Below are 17,027 nucleotides of genomic sequence, written 5' to 3'. Positions count from 1 at the left end.
GTGTCAAGAGTAAGGATTCAGGACTAGCTTGATAAGGTTGATAATATTCAAGAAATGTGTAAATGGACACCATGGGAGGCAGAGGAAGGAGCCGCACTCAACGGAAACACTTCAAGCAAAGGGGAAAGAGGAAAGAACCCTAATTTCATAACAACCCCAATTTAATTTAAGTAGGAACCCTAATCTCATAAAACCCCCAATTCAATTAAAATAGGAACCCTAATTTAAGAAAAACCCCAATCCAATTGAAGCATGAACCCTTTCTCTCTCCTCAAAACCCCTCTTTCAATTGACATTGTTGCAACCGCAATCTTCTTCTCCGGGTTGGGTTAACAGGCCGTTGATTGCAAGAGCTGAGCCAGCTACATCGCCTATGGTTGAGACGTTGGAGAAGGGAGAAAATGTAAGTTTCAGCGTGGAGAGAGAAAAAAGGCTCGAGGAAGCTGTTGTGGCGAACTCGAAGGATGTCAAAGCATTGAAATCGTTAATGGAAGCGAGAATCAAGAACAAAAAGCTGGGAGGGCTATATTAAAGAGAAAAATCGGGGGGAAAATCAATCAAAAGGGTCAAAATAGCAATTAGTAGCCGTTAGGTGAGACTCAGACGGAAAACCAACTGGATATTTGAAATGGGTGATAATCTGAGCGGTTATTTAATTTAAGGGGTGGTAAAATAAAATAAAAATTAAACGAGTCGTCATTTTGAAAATGGAAACATTTTTGGGTGGTAATTTACAAATTATCCAATTTTTTTTTTCTTTTTTCAATTAAGTAGTGTTATACTTGGACACTGACAGAAGTGAGTTCCATTCAAAACATCCATTTCTCTTCGACAAAAGTATGACCAATAAGAAGATAAAAAAACATTCATGATGCAGTAAATTAGCTAATACCACGTACAAAATAGCACTAAGTACTTGATTTCATATAATTTCATTCATTCCAATTATAAAAGAATATATATCTAGAACAGATATGGCAGCACATACTAATATCCCACAGCAAAAAGAGGCTGTACAATTTGTGGAACAATTTACAAGTTCACCGGCGATGTAAAAATTACCCCCCTTCTTTTAGTCAGCGAGACATTGCAGGAAGAAAAAATAAGTTACACAAATTTAGACTAGTTTTTATTTATTTGGAGTAATATTGTTAAAAAAATTTGTCCATGGGCAAAACAGATTTGTTGAAAGAGAAAGTAGGTAGAGAAACAGTGGATGAACATTTTTTTTGCTCACCATTAAGAGTGGTCTTAGCCAATTTTAGCCCCATCTAAGCATTTGCTCAAAGAAGGAGAGGGCCCAATAATACATCCCAAAATATGTGCCTTAATAAGGCCCGAATGACGGTGTGTGAAGGAAACGTCTTTAATTTCTTGCCCCTTTTTGTCATTCATACATACATTCATACTCTCTAGACAAACATTTTTCTTTATTTTTATAGTCACCTAAACCAAAACCCCATAAAAGAGAGGAGTGGAAAGGAGAGGAAGGTAGAAAGAAAGATATGAGAAGCTTGAAAATCAAAGGTGAAAAAACCCACAAAATCACCCAAAAAACCTCATAAACAACAACATCATACTGCTCAAACTCTCATATTCAAACGGTAGAATGTTTTGAGTAATTTCAACTCTATAATTTCATCTACAATACTAGATCTTAAGGTAAGTTTCAACGTATTTTTGTTTTTGAATCTAATTTTATTTATGGGATTATGATTGTTTTTCATTTTCATTAACATTGAAGTTATTGCAGGAAATCTATACAATTCATGGAAAGAAGAGAAGAGAAGAATCAGATTAAATCGACGGAGCCAGAATTTGTGTTACAGTGGGGGAAAAGACTTAGATGTGTTCGTGTTAAAAATCCAAATTTCTCATCAAAATCTACCGGCGGAATCCGCCAGAAAATCACATCTCGCATCGTTACCACTGACGCCGCCGGTGACCCTTCTTTCTCTCCGCTCCACCGCACAAACAACAACAATACAAGCACCAACCATAACCACAGGTAATGATACTAGATAATAATTGATTGATGGGTTTCTATCTAGTGTTTCGAAAATTTCATTAATTTGCCTTCTTATTCGGCCTTTCTTTAAGGGGTTCGGATGCGTCGGGACATCTAAAGTCGCCGGAGAAAGAAGAGAGTTATTATACGACGAGAGGGTCAACGGTTGGAGACGAGAGAGAAAATGGGAAGTCGATAATAATGGCGGAAGGAAATGGGTTTGGGATTACGGCGCAAGAAAGAGGGGGTTTGGTATGGCCGAAGTTGTTTGTAAGTTTATCAAGTAAAGAGAAGGAAGAAGATTTTCTTGCCATGAAAGGTTGTAAACTTCCTCAAAGACCTAAAAAGAGGGCTAAATTGGTTCAACGTACTTTACTTGTAAGTTATCCAATATCATTTTTTTTTCCTTTACTAATTTGTTGAATTTTCGATTAATTTTATTCTATATAAGTGGAAATGATTTTGTTTTTTTCCCGAGATTTGTGTAAATTCTTATATGTGACACACCGCAGCAGAAGTAGGCTAGCCGCCTTGTTTGTATTGGAGGTGGCGTAACCTGATTTGGTGATGATTGGTTTTATATGGTTGACGAATTTTGAAGTTTTGATTTATAAAAAAGATAATGAAGATATTATTGGTTGAATGGTTGGTTTATGAAATTTGTGAAAATAAGTTTGAGTTAGTCTGATTTGGTGGTATTTGGAATGGCAGTTGGTGAGTCCAGGAGCATGGTTGTCTGATATGTGCCAAGAGAGGTATGAAGTGAGAGAAAAGAAGACTCCCAAGAAGGTACTAATATTTATTTTATCTATTCTACCATTTTTGTGCCCTTTTGTAAATCGTTTTTTACTAGTAATGTTTCTCAACCGCGAAGTACCTTCAATTAGATGGTATGTGTGTGCAACTTTGTGCTCCACACTCGTGAATTTTGTCTGAATGAGCAAGTATTGTAGGTTTATGAACTATTGAAATAGGGAAACTCAAGCAGTCAAGTTTGTAACTGTGATATGCTTATAATACCGTGGTTTGTTTATCACGAGTGTATTTAGAGATTGAAGGACTAATAGGGTATAACATCTTTGAGATTAATTTGGAGTTGGGAATTGGAATTTGCTGCTATACAGTGCAAACTGAAACTATGTTTCCAACTACAACTAATAGGATTTTATTGGGGTTAGTTGATACTTCGATGTACTGGGACTGAAACTCGATCTTACTTTCTGATTGTAGTTTTGGATTGGGTGTTGTTATAACTACAACTATGTTACTTAATCGGGCTGCTTAGTTACAACTAATAGGGGACATTTTTTTGGGTTTGTCTATGCTTCAATGTACTGGCACTGAAACTCTGTCTCACTTTTTGATTGTACTCCGTAGTTTTGGATGATTGGTTGTTAATTTGTTATGATGTAATTTAATGATATAATCTATTTATCTCAATGCTGATTGGTTTGCTCGGTAATGAAACAGAGACCAAGAGGTTTAAAGGCTATGGGCATGGGAACGATAGACAGCGACTCGGAGTGAAACGAGCTCCTTTCGTCGACAGCTTCTGTCGTTTGCAAAAAGAAAATTAGGATTTTGTAGATCTGATTATTGCTTCTATGCAAATTGTATTTTTTTGTTCACTGATTATTCTTCCTTTAAACAAATGAATTAAGGAACAACTTCATCCATTTTGTACATATTAGTGCTTGAAAAAAATACAAGATTTTCACTAATTGGTAGTAATAGATTAATTTTTTTGCTTTATGAGTTTCAAGATTTCCAAGTTCTTTACTGCCTTGCAAGAATTTAAATATCTTTGTTCATTTAATCATCTTTTTTCTTTATATTACGTATGTGGTTAATAAAGATTTATGTAATTCAACACTTTGAAGGGAGGAAAAAATAAATAAAAAGATAGTCTATTTTGCATAATAGCCTGCCAAACAAGATTGTGACATTTTCTACAATATACGTGTGAACAAGAATCACCCTAGTTTACAAATCTAGTTTTTTGACAATTTGCAATGAATTGCAACCAACCTTATTAGAGAAACGCCTTTTAAATAAAAATTTAAAATTATGTAGCAAGTATATAGAGAGCAATTAAAAGAATTTTCTTTAGGGTATAGTTTCAACAGAAGCTTAATACTACTTTAATTGCTAAAATGTCCACTATGTGTTCAGTTCAGGCATAATTTACAATAATCGTAATCAGGATTGGATAATCTATTAGCTGCAAGCCTTCTTTCTCTATACAACGCAAACTCTGCAAATAATCTGCTGCATTTTTTTTTGTAGTACTCCTATATTTATGTTCACCTCCAATTTGAAGCAATATTTCTGTCACCACGCCTGTAATGCATATCTACAAACACGATTGGCATAGGTATAACAGAAAATAAGTAACCCAAAATATTGTGTGAGATAGTCTTACGTTATCACGTTACTAACAAAACGTACTTCGTGGTAACTTTCAAAGTTTCAAGGTTTACCATGCATTTTAATAGTTAAAGAAAGGGCGACTATAACCCTTTTTGGGGAAAATAAGGCTTTTTAAGGTTAGGTGAGTGGGGAATATGTGAAGAAAACTATTTCACATATTCACCACACACCTAACCTTAAAAAGCCTTATTTTCCCCTAGAATGAGTGGCAGAGCCACACCAAATTAATTATACACTAGCATAATTGAAACATAGTAACATTAACTAATAGCTAGCCATACTAATTAACATTACCTAAAAGCCATACTAACATTAGCTAAAAAACAAAAGCTAATTAACAAACATGAACCGGCCACAAAACTAGTAACATACATAGCTACACCTTTCCAAGATAGAATAAGGAGGTCCCCTTTAATTGTTTTGGAGCTGCACGGCTAGTTCCAAACATTCACCCCTCCAACAGTACAAGACTTGTAACTTACAGTACGTAAAGTTACCGTGAAGTTGGGTAAGAGAACCTAATGAAAACACCAAGCATGGAGGTTGATTATTAGTTCTCAACTTCAATTGTAAGCCTCGAATTTCTTGATCAGGGGTGTAAACATATGCAATGCTTATCTCGGACCCAGACATTATTCTCTCCCTCATTCTCCCTGCTGGAAATGAGTTGAGAAAAGCATTAATCTCGGTAAACAAAAGCTCATTTCTCATAATGCGTCGACTATTTAACGTGTTTGTCCCAAGTACATTCCATGCACCAACTGGAGCTCCCATTGGTACTTCTGGCAATGGTTCTTGGACGATACGAATATGAAGAATATTCATACCTTTCGGGGTTCGTTTCCAACAGTAGTAGACCTCAATGTCTACTTGACGTAGGTGCCCAATATCTAAAGCATTATAAGGAGTAAGCCTCAAGCTAGCCAAATCAGGGACTATACTTTCGAGAATACTGGCAACCCCATCAAATTGATCTGAATCTAAGATGGATTCGGCATTTTCAGTAGTAATAGTGAGCATATTTCCATCACCACAATCTAAGGAGTATTTATAATGGAAAGAAAGTGTGATTTGAAAATGTGCTTCAGCCGTAAATTCATAGAGGTAGAGCGTGCTTGCCCACCTACAATAAAAATTGATCAATGGAAGTTGCTTGTTTATAATTATTGGAGCTCTCCTAAACAGAGGGTAAGTATTGGGAATACTCTTGTAATCAAAATTCTGCAATTGGCATTTCTTCCCCTTTACTAATCTAATATGCTATTTTGTTAGGAAAGGAGTACGAAGAATCGGGCAAATGCTCTTGCAAAGAAGATCAAGTCAGCATACGGTGCGAAATCAATAGCTCGCATAATTTATGAATTGTTGAGCTTCATATAGCACTTAATAATTTATCAAAGGTTTATGCAATTTACTCTCTTGTGTGTGTTTGTGAAGAAAAAAATCCAAATAATAAGTGTATGTATGTATTTTTCTAGGAACTTGAGGCAGAGGCTGCAAGTCGGCGTGAAGATGGGAATGAGGTCACTGAAATTAATGCTTCTAGTTCAAATGTAACTGGATCATCACAAGCTAATGATGATCCAATGTATTTGAAGCTATGGGATAAGTCAAAGAGGTAAATGAGTATTTATCCAACGCACCTACACTTTGTTTTCCTTTATTGTAAAATTATGATTTTCTTACTTTTTTTAACCATTAATAGGCATAAAAATGGGAAGTTTGACGATGAGGCTGAGGTGAAGTTCAATGAATTTAGGCAGTTGCATGAGAAAGAAATTGGAGAAAAGGGGGTCGATAATCTTACTCTTGAAGAAGCTTATGTGAAGGTTCTTGGACACCGTTCGGGTTACGCCCGAGGTTTAGGCAAAGGACACCCCTTGTTGGCCCAAGGATGGAAAGATAGGAAGGGCTAAGGTAGAGCATAATATAGAACATTTGCAAAATGAAAACGTCATGCGTGCTGAATTGCTAAAGGGTAAGAAGAAACAAGCAGAGCTAGAACTTAAACTTCGGTTAGTCATGGAGAAGATTGGCATTGATGCTTGATAGAGGTACTTTTTCTGCCTGTAATGCTTAATTCTTGCAAGATTCAGGCACTTTAGAATGCATGTCTGCTGAATAACATATGCTGGTTCTTAGGATTAGTGTGTATGATGTTGAATTAAGTGTATGTTGTTAAATGTTGACTTCGGTTTGTGTATATATTGCCTCCTGTCAGTTAGATTTAAAGAACATCTTGTTTTAAATGATTTGTATAAAGTTCTGCATGACTTTGTTCCTACAGAATCGGATATTTTTATACTCTTTATGTATTTGGATCCTTCCCTTGTGTACCAAGATAAATATGTTTTTGGTCTAGTCCCTGATAAATTTACATGTATATATCCAAACCTGTACCCATTGCTTCTAGTATCTCTCTGTTCATGGCAAAAACAGGTGTTATGATTTAGCTAATACTCGTATTGCATAAGTTATTTATATAGTTCATTAATTTACAAATTATCTCTGTACTTAATAGTTGTTGCTGTCAAGCATATTTACAGGTACTTGCTGGAATGGTAGCTGGTAGCTATGACCTCTTTTGTCGCAGCAAGAGACTTGGAATGGTAGCCACATGATGACCAAAAGAAACAACCCACAGGACTTTTTTAATTGCAAATTTTTGTAGCTATGCAGCTTGTGCATACAATTTTAAATTTTAGTACTCAGGCTTAGTTATATTATATGTCGTAGCATATTTGCTATTTAGAAGCCAACACTTTTGTATTAAACTATTAATTGACAAAAGTAGAAATTATGCCTATTAATCCCTTTTTTTCTTAATGTAATCCCTCCTAGATTTAATTTTTTAAAAAACTAAAAAATGAACAAAGAGGGCGAGTTTTAATTTCGCCCATTAATTTTTAACAAACAGGGTGAATTTTGAGCAAGGAGGGCGAAATAAACTGACTTGTTTGAGCTGTTTACAAACGGCAAAAAAACTTATTGTCCTGCTTGATTCAATCAAAGAGGGCGAAAAGTTTAGCCCTCTTAGATTCTGATCAAAGAGGGCGATATTTATTGCCTTCGTTGATCTTTAACAAAGAGGGCGAAAATATGTAGTTGCCCTTTGAAACTAATACAACAATGCAAACAGGCGAGCTTGAGGGCGATTTCAAAGTCGCCCTGTAAGCTTAAAAGGACAATATTTGTATCAAAGAGGGCGATTTTAATTGCCCTCTTTGATCTTATATCTTGTAGTGCTAGTGACAGCTCTACAGTTCCCCTGGTTTTAGAGGTGATGTTAATGTACCAACTACTTGGGGGTCTTGAAGTCTTGACCCTAGCTTGGTTCTCTCCATAATGCATAATCCAAGCCGAGTTCAGTTGGACCACGTAGGCTGTGCTTATATATATATATATACAACGTCATAATTGAGAGATACTTTGATTAGTTGATTATGTGTTATTTTGCCACATATCATGTAATCTAACCACTAACTTAAAGACCACATGGAAAAATCAAAGAGAAAACCAGTTGGTGTTCAGCTGAAATTAACACTAGCATAAAGTAAAACATTATTGCACAAGCAAAGATCCGTTTGACTGAATTATGGTATAAGAAGAATGAGATATCAACTAGTTAAAAGGAATTACGGATCCTGTCAAACAATTTCAGGGCCTAATCTAACTTCAAAACTTTGAAATCACTTAGGGGTCGTTTGGTTGAAGCTTTTAGAATGGATTGGAATGGAGTTAGAGTCCATTCCATGTCTATTATTGTTTGGTTAGACATTTTAGATATAGAATTTCATACCAAGAAGGTCCTAAACTTCTAAGTGCACTCCATTCCCTAGAATCTCATACCCACCTCACCCCCTAAGATTCATAATCCATTCCTTAAAAGAAATGTAAAAACCATTCCAAAACATAAATCAAACAAGTTTAGATAAGTATGGCGTTTAGAATCCATACCTCCCTAGTATGAGATCCTCGTACCAATCCATTCCACTACAACAAACCAAACGACCCCTTACATTTTCTCTTGAAAGATGCAAGTTTTAATTGCTTGACTTCGCCGCTTGAAGCATTTCAACTATGAGTGTCTTCACATCCCTGACAAAACAAAATAGAGGTTTAGTTTCTGCCTGGTTCATTGAGTTGTTCACAATCTCGACAGATGAAGGGAATTTCCATTCACTGGCATGAACAGGTGCTAAAACTAAATACCTCCTCAGGATTATTGGAGGTTTAGAAGTACAATAAAAAAAAAAAAAAATACATTTAAAGATTGTGCAAATATTTCCTCCAGCAGTTTAAAGTTTTGGCAATTTTAACTAGCAAATGGAGCCACTTTCTTCTTTACAATTACTTTCCTTCCTAGATTTAAATATATATCCAGTGTAATTCATTATTAAACCTGAAGTATTTTCAGATAAAACCATATTCTCCTAACAATAACAATACCTGGAAGAGGAAGTATTTAAAGATCATTCAGTGACTTACTTTCTATCAGCTGCTGGTCTAGGAAATGGAATTCGAAGCTTGTAAGTTTTCTTCATATAGCTAACCTGAAACGATAGACAAATAACTGTTAGCTGCGCTCCATCTTTCAGTGAAGCATCAATTCATCAAACTTGAATTTGTGACTAGCACCAAAAAGCTAAAATCAACCCCTTTAGGTTCCTTTACAGCAGCAGTTCAATTCAACACCACAATAGACCTGACCCCTAATATGGAGTATTTACGAAATTTTCATTGAAATGAATCTCTATAACACATAATTATATGAATGCAATAGACAAGACACTTCAGATCCCTAGATATAACACATAAAACACATATTTTGTATAGCAAGCCACTCAATGCAAACTGCCATAATATAAGACAGCAAGCAAGCTGAACATTGAGTTACCTTGACATTGAAACCTAGATGATCTACATCCAGCATATAAGCAGAATCCACCTGCAAAAATATAGAAACTCAGTTCAGAATTACTGTTTGGTCGCAGACTCTCTCTCTTCAACACCCCCTTCCTTGTCTCTTCATTCCCAAGCATAGATACATCTATCAAATTATATGTTCAATGTGGCACCTAGTAATGGAATCATACACTCTTTATCTCGTAGAAGGAAAAGTACTTTAGCTGTTGGGTTGGAAAACTACGCTGGTGATTTTTTAAAAATTTTGGAAGCTTTAAAATTCAATGGCTTAAACACTCATTCTCGTATAAGTAGTAGCCTTAACAGAGCTTCCAAGGCATATGCACCAGAAAGCTTGAAAAGAAACCGACTTCACTTGTTCAGTGGGGCAATTTTTGCTCTATTCATGTGTGCACGGCTGAAAAGTATGCATGTATGTATGTCAGAACAATAATGGTGTATCAAATTACCGGTATGGTAGTCGAGTGCTTCACAATTAGCTCTGTGTCTTCTTCATGGTCCTTATTCATATGCGACTGACAAAAACAAGAGTTATCAAACAAAAAATCACAATGAATTATTACAGAAGTAATAACAGCCCCCTTGTCAGGGAAATACCGCTATTGGCTTGGAGAACTGGGATATTGGATCTGCCTTTGCTGCACTGTATTCCTCTCTGCTGAACTCTGTCAAGAAGATGAGATCAAGTTGGATGATAACATTAAACCAAAAATAGTCCCACGAAGACCAAAAGCAACACAGAACTACAATCCAAAATGACTCAAAGGCCACACAATCAAATGCACAAATTATTTAATTTAAAAAAAAAAAAAAAGGGTGAGAATGAGAAGGCCATCCCCAAAATATAAGAGAAGAAATAGAATGCAAATGACGGTATGAACAAAAATAACAAAAACATATAATAAACTATGCTAAGGCAACTGCTAGGCAATGAACCCCAGCACCACACGGCCATGCTAATCTACTAACATCTTCAAACAAAATACGTCAAACGTCTTATCAGATGGAAGAGTAGACCCGGCAAACGGGTCATTCGGGTCGGGTCAATCAATATTTGGGTCGGGTCAAGTCAATTCGAATTTCGAGTCGGGTATCAAGTCAACACTTCAAGTTGAGTTCGGGTCGGGTCAGTATTCGAGTCCAAATGTCGGGTCAAGTTTGGATTTGATGAAATTCGGGTCGGGTTGAGTTTGGGTCGGGTCAATCTTCAAGTCCAATTGTCGATTCAAGTTATGGTCGGGTCAAATTTGGGTCGGGTCATGTTTAGGTCGAAACTTTGGGTCAAGGCGTCAAGATAGTTAAATTTATTATTGTTATCGTTATAATTACTATTGTTTTTGGTTAGAAATATAAATCTAAGTATCAACATCATTGTTATTATTGCCATTATTATTACAATATTATTGTTTCATACGTATAATCACTATAATTGATTAATTAGTCAAAAATTCAAATTAGTTTAAGGGCTTGTTCTCTTCACGACTTCACCTAATAAAAATAAGTTAAAGGTCTAATAAATTCAGATAAGTACAAATTAGTATAGATAAGTTACAATAAGGTCCAATAAGTTTAATAAAGACTAATAAATTCAATAAGGTCTAACAAGTTCAATAAGTTCCAATAAGTTAAATAAGATATAATAAGTTCTAATCAAGTCTAATAATAAAGGTCCAATGAGTTCTAATAAGTTCAATCAAGTCTAATAAGTTCAATAAGGTATAATAAGTTAAATAATGTCTAATAAGTTAAAATAAGTTCATAGGTCCAATAACATGAAGAGAACACACCCTACGTAAATAGTGGAAAAAAATTTAAATGTAACACTTAAAAAAGAAGAGTAATATTAATAATAACAATAACAAGTGTTCCTAATCAAGGGGAACTCTTTATAAATTACGAATTTACGAGTACTAAATACACGCACATTACTCATGTCATGTAAGAGTATAAGACCACGTAAGAGTCTCATTCTTAACCAATTATGTTTTCTTACATTAAATAATCAAGGAAATAAACAACCTTCATATCTAGATTCTAGATAATCTTACATGTAAAGATTATGATATATAAATTAACATTGGATTTTGTCCTAACCACAAACTACTAGTAAGATATATAATATTATTATAATCAACAATTCAAATTATATTATATTATCTTCTCAAATAATAATATTGTATGATTATAAGAATTATAATTCAAAATCGTAGGATAATCTTGTACTTCAAATCTAAATTACGAAGAGTTATTTATATCATTTTCCTTAATTACTTTTACTACTAGTCTAATAGAGTAATAGGAGACTAGGAGTGGACACGAGCTAAACTGCTCGTGAACTTTTCGTAACCGATTCGATTAATCATGTGTTATAACTTGATTTGATTGATTATATATTTATTGTTACGATGTCAAACAAGCTAAAATTAAATTATTTATGTTGTCTAATGACCAAGCGCCTTAAAGTTATTGCATGCACACCATTTTATATTTATATATTGAGATATTAAGATGTAAAATTATTTTTAAGGTTGTTGATCGTTTTTTTTATAAAAACTAAAAATTTATAAAGTTACGATTGAAAAATCTAGAGGGAAATCTACCTCCATATTTAATCAAACATTTAACTTGAACACTTGATTTTTTAGTAGTGGGAAATTCTTCCCTCTAAAAGTAAAAGTAACTTCACTAAAAAATTTGTGGGAAAACTACTTCTTATACCAAATAACTTGAATGTTTGATTTAAAAATAGTGAGAAAATTTTCCCTCCAACAATAAAGTCACTAAAAATATAAGTGGGAAAACTATTATTAAAAAAAAAAATCAAAAAAATAATTAAGTGAATTAAGACCACTAAGACTCTAAGATCCTTGGACAGTTGGACGGTTAGACTTAGTCCACTACGGACTACTCCACTAGTCTACTTAGACAAAGACACTAACTCAGTAAGAACATCCAAAACGTAAATTATATACAGTAATAAATATCAACTGAAAGATACAAGTCGATTTGGTTTAGGTTATTTTCGATAAGTGTTTATTCGGGTAAAGTAATTAAGCCCTAAATCAGTTAGGTCATTTTGAGTATCGGTTAATTTTGACTCGGGTCATTTTGGGTATAGTTCGGGTCGCTTCGGGTTTCAGGTCTGTTCGGGTCAATCGATTCGGGTTAAGATCGGGTCGGGTCACTTCGGGTTTCGGGTCACTTCAGGTTGGGTCGCTTTGGGTATCATGCCAACTTCGGGTCTGGTCAATTCGGGTCGGGTCGATTCGGATATCGAGCCAAGTTTGGGTATGGGTCGGATCGGGTCAGTTTCGTGTTCGGGTCAATTTCGGGTTGACGTTTTCGAGTCATGGGTCGGGTCATTCGGGTAAGGTCTGGATTGCCTGGTCTATGGAAGAGCAAAGAAGGGTGAGAGATGAGGGAAGCAAGTATCTGAATCACCACATCAGAGTCAACAAAAAGCAGCAAAATTTGCACATATTGGCTCTACTTAAATTTTAGAATACAAGCTTTTTCACAAATGAAAGACTAAGAGTGTCAAACAGAGGAATTTAACAAACCTCCTGATCCCAATAAGGCGGTTGCCACCCCAGATACATACCGCACCACTTTTGGTTGGATCTTCAAAAATTGAAAGTCACCAAAGTCAACCTTCACACCCAAAAGGTTAGAGTTTTAGTTCATTAATAGACAATGTCACAATGAAGAAAAAGTACCCATGAAAAGCAATTGCACCCAAAAGGTATATTGGACACACCCAAAAAGCATTGGGATGTTTAGCCAAATAAGCACTGCGAACAGCTTCTCTATCTTGTTCATTGACCTAAAATAAAATTCTCTGACATGAGCTACATTCAGAAAGTAGGCTTTGTAAATTGAAAAAACTGAACATAAGAGAGATTGGGGAACCTTACAGAAACTGCATCACCATGGAGAGTTATAACTAAATCAGTCCTGTCTTCTGGATCTTTTGCCACAAGCAGAGAGCACTGTGGATTGGCTAACAGGTCCTGCAAATTCAGAAGTGAGATTATAAAAGGGACATCCAAGATATCAGAAAAGAGGTTTATGTTTGAGAGTGAAAGAAAGATTGGATGCCAGCTTTTCAATTGAAACTCGTAACCACTCATCATCAGGAGATTAACTGAAGAATAATATAAACAAATGAAGACATTGTAGACTTGTCCACAATATTTTATGTCAGGAGACAAATCATCTTGAAGCAAGCACAACAAGAAACGAATAAATGAATAAAAGGATGACACTTAGTGAGAAGATTGTATATCAAAAGCAACTTTGGGTTGAACTTATCAGGTTGCCAAGGTCTGAAAAGTCCAGTGGTAATAGCTCCACAAAATAGAACACTCCATATGCCAGCTTAGTAATTACAGCATCAAATCAAGGAAATTTATAATCCCCAATAAAATGGAGGAACAAAGAAAAATGCCAAACTGGTCTCTAAATCCCTCCACATTCCTAAACAAGGTTATGGCTGGCTACATTGGCACTGCCAAATCCTCATTTTCCTTGATATTGTGTCAATCAACCACATAAAAGGGGTGCTATTAAAAAACAGTTCTTCAAATTTTCTATGTTCATGTTGTGCTGATAGATTAATCGTCCAAACTAGGGCTTTACATAAAGGTAAAAATTTGGATAATGGACTCATTAATTCCAGATTTTATGAATTTAAACTTGCTTTGAGAGAATAACACAAACACAAAAGGTATAATAATATCTTAACAAAAGATAAAACCCTTAAGCAGTGTGGTCACCGCTGAAAATTTATCTCTTTCAGCTTTCAAGGTTATCTCATCAGAGCATTCTCAGTTTCATACAAGAGAAAGTATCATTGATGAGAAAATTCCAAAGGAACTACTACTGCATAATATAGCTGTTGAAAATTGAAATTGGAATATGTGTGCTCAGACTGCTCAGTGCTCACACGTGTTGTTCACTTTGATGAAGTAAATAGATGATAACCACCTAAGCAAGCTTGGAAGGTTACTACTCCCTTTGTCTAAAGTTGATATGGTAGCAAACCCAAGGTGGCTTGTTTAATACTATAGACCTTTTAAATGTAGTTTGAGCGTGTAAGAATACAGTTTGCTTATGAGTACATGCAACTTATAAGTGAGGAAAAGTGTCAAAAGTTTTCTTGTATATGTGTGTGCACATGTTAGTTGTTATCTCACTTGAATTGGTTCTCTCACTACCAAATGGTTTTGGGATATAGAAGGAATCTTGCTTTGAACTAGTACATCTTTTTTAACTCTCCTCACTTTTGAGCAATCCATTTTACAAATTTTGGAAAGTTACATAAACAGCAACACTCAGAAGAAGCCATAGATGCACTTCTTCAATTCTTGGGTGTTGCTTGGAATATAAGTGAACCTCATACGATTACAATGGATAGAGACATGTTTTTTTCGGACATAAGTTGGTAGAGAACCTATCGATCTATCAAATCGGATAAACAGCAAGTACAGTGACTCAGATTTTTTCCAAGTGAGGTGGAAAAAATGGTCAACTGTATCTTGAATCTTGAATCTCTCCCCTTAATTCAAAGTCAACTTGAATGTGGCTATAAATAGAATCTCTCAAGGTTGTCTAGGGTTTTATCTCAGTTAGGAATTAATATCATATGCTTGATCTATAGTTTTCAAACAGTATATATGTCATTTATCCCTGCAACGATAAAGTTTTTCCATAACTTAGGAACTACTACTAACAGAAAAAAAAGTGCCACTGAAAAGATTACTACAGAATAAAATTTAGACCATGGGAGTGTCAAGCACGAACACTGCCATACGAAACATACCTGTGTGTGAACTGCCAAGCTGCTGACTGCCAAGATTGGTGATCCGTCAACATCACAAGCAAAGTCTACCATTGATCCTGATGGATAACCATCATATTTCTGCACGATACGCAATAGATTGGAAAAATAAGCAAACAACAGGAATGATTACTCCTGAAGTTCAACCACACGCATTACTAAAATGCTCATAAATACAGATATAGTAAAAAGATTTTGAAATTCAATCACATACATGAACATTTAAACAAACATTCATCAGTTCGACTCAAAACACATCATTACATCAACAATCAACGCAATTAAATTCAAATAACAGCAATATTTAATCAAATGTAGACCTTAGAGAAGGTGGAAAGCATGCCGCGAGTAGTATTAGCAAGAACAGTTCGAATTTCTTCCGCAGGCGGAAGCCTAGCAGCCTTTTCCTGCAATCATAATCAATTTTCAAATTTTAAAAAAACAATTCGATCAAGTAAATATGATTATATGATAATAACATTTATAAAAAAAAAAAATTGTATTCAAAATTAAGGAATATTTAAATTTAAAAACCTGGTGAGATTGAATACGCTGAAGAATTTCAACATCATCAATAGCAGTTCCAGCTGCAACTGTCTGAAAACCACAACTATTCATCATCATAAAAAATAAATATAAAATAATAAAAAAAAAATTTTAAAAAAAAAAGTAAATGAAACCCTAGAAGATGCAGAGTAAAAAATGACCTGAGACGAGGAAGCCATGGAAGCGACGGCGAGAGTGCGGCGAGGAGAGAGAAAAGGAGCGGCGGAGGAAGATTTGAATACGACGGAGTTGGGAAAAGGAAGGAGGAGGAGTTTGGGGGAAAAGGTGGTTGAATTGAAGCGTGAAATCGGGAGAATTGAGCATCGTAAAGTAGTTGGTAGCTTCATCATGTTGCTCATCTTCCGGAATTTTTTTTGAAGTTTGAGTGTTTGACTAATCGGGAAACCTTTTTTTTTTTTTTTTTTTTTTTTTTTTTTTTTTTATAATTTTTGATTCTGGTTCGCTGGAAAGTTTCCCCGTTCCAGAGGTTGAGACGTGGTGTAGTGCTCATCTATTGGTTGTTTTTTTTTAGGGAATTTTGTCTATACCTACCCGCAACATAGGGTCATTTGTGAATAACTACCCATTTTTTTTATTTGTTAATAATTACCTGTAAGTTTGAAAAGGTTTTGGTAACACTACCCATTAATATTTTCCATCCAAAAAACCATTAGTAGGCCCCACATTGTACTCGTGTCATTTATTTATTGGATATAAAAAAAATAAAAAAACAGCCACCCCAACCATCGTGAAACCCTAGCCCCTACCTCCAGCCACCACCAAAAACCGGCCGACCGCCCTCCTTAACCTTCGAAAACGGCCGGCCACCAACCCTTCACCCCTACCAATCCCACGACCCTCCCTCTATCTCCTTTGACCCACGACCCACACTAGGGTCACTCGCCGCACCGCCCTCTCTCTCCTTTGACGAGCCACCCGGATTCGAACCACCCTCCCCAAACCCAGACCCAAAACTGAATCCCTCCTTACCCGAAATCGAAACCACCACCTACAATCGAAATCGAGACGGTGTTTAAAATGGTGTGCGATGGTGGGTTTCGGTGTTGTCAGAAGATAAAGAGGGAGGAGAGGCGGTGGTTGGAGAGGGTTCGTAGGTCCTGGGTTAGGGTCGCTTGCAGTGAAAGGGGGTGGCGGTGGCTGGTAGGTTTGGAGATGGTGGTGTGGGTGGCTGATTGGTGGTCAGGGGGATTCCGGCTGGCTGTTTCAGAGGTTAAGTGTGGCAGACGGCCGGTTTTGGTGGTGACGGGGGGTAGGTGC

The 17,027-nt window shown here is 35.8% G+C and overlaps 2 protein-coding genes across 2 annotated transcripts; one reads left to right on the top strand and one right to left on the bottom strand.

The window, feature by feature from the left end:
* Positions 1-1,345: 1,345 nt before the first annotated feature.
* On the top strand, positions 1,346-3,757 carry LOC110704774. Its single transcript, XM_021882585.1, has 5 exons — positions 1,346-1,662; positions 1,754-2,008; positions 2,101-2,386; positions 2,720-2,797; positions 3,479-3,757. Exons 2-5 carry the CDS (start codon positions 1,770-1,772, stop codon positions 3,533-3,535), a joined length of 660 nt encoding a protein of 219 aa, XP_021738277.1. The 5' UTR covers positions 1,346-1,662; positions 1,754-1,769; the 3' UTR covers positions 3,536-3,757.
* Positions 3,758-3,927: 170 nt separating this feature from the next.
* Positions 3,928-16,183, bottom strand: LOC110704773. The gene is made up of 13 exons (XM_021882584.1): positions 15,911-16,183; positions 15,738-15,800; positions 15,524-15,610; positions 15,186-15,284; positions 13,279-13,374; positions 13,122-13,187; positions 12,925-13,015; positions 9,962-10,029; positions 9,814-9,879; positions 9,336-9,386; positions 8,927-8,991; positions 8,396-8,536; positions 3,928-4,361 (listed from the first exon to the last, which is right to left on the bottom strand). The coding sequence occupies exons 1-12, from the start codon at positions 16,106-16,108 to the stop codon at positions 8,482-8,484; spliced, it is 1,005 nt and encodes a 334-aa protein (XP_021738276.1). The 5' UTR covers positions 16,109-16,183; the 3' UTR covers positions 3,928-4,361; positions 8,396-8,481.
* Positions 16,184-17,027: the final 844 nt, after the last annotated feature.

This window comes from Chenopodium quinoa, unplaced genomic scaffold (genome assembly GCF_001683475.1).
Source record: "Chenopodium quinoa cultivar QQ74 unplaced genomic scaffold, ASM168347v1, whole genome shotgun sequence".
NCBI classification, from domain to species: Eukaryota; Viridiplantae; Streptophyta; class Magnoliopsida; order Caryophyllales; family Amaranthaceae; genus Chenopodium; species Chenopodium quinoa.
The sequence above is the reverse complement of the archived record's forward strand: the minus strand, read 5'-3'. Positions and strand labels throughout refer to the sequence as shown.

Bases quoted from the DNA above. Each gene is read 5' to 3' on its own strand.
- LOC110704774 (XM_021882585.1), top strand. From the start codon at position 1,770: ATGGAAAGAAGAGAAGAGAAGAATCAGATTAAATCGACGGAGCCAGAA. The intron at 2,387-2,719 runs GTAAGTTATCCA...TTGGAATGGCAG, and splicing joins TGGTTCAACGTACTTTACTT to TTGGTGAGTCCAGGAGCATG. The intron at 2,798-3,478 runs GTACTAATATTT...GTAATGAAACAG, and splicing joins AAAAGAAGACTCCCAAGAAG to AGACCAAGAGGTTTAAAGGC.
- LOC110704773 (XM_021882584.1), bottom strand. From the start codon at position 16,108: ATGAGCAACATGATGAAGCTACCAACTACTTTACGATGCTCAATTCTC. The intron at 15,611-15,737 runs GTTTTTAAATTT...TTATGATTGCAG, and splicing joins AGCGTATTCAATCTCACCAG to GAAAAGGCTGCTAGGCTTCC. The intron at 13,375-15,185 runs GTATGTTTCGTA...CTGAATTTGCAG, and splicing joins GCTTGGCAGTTCACACACAG to GACCTGTTAGCCAATCCACA.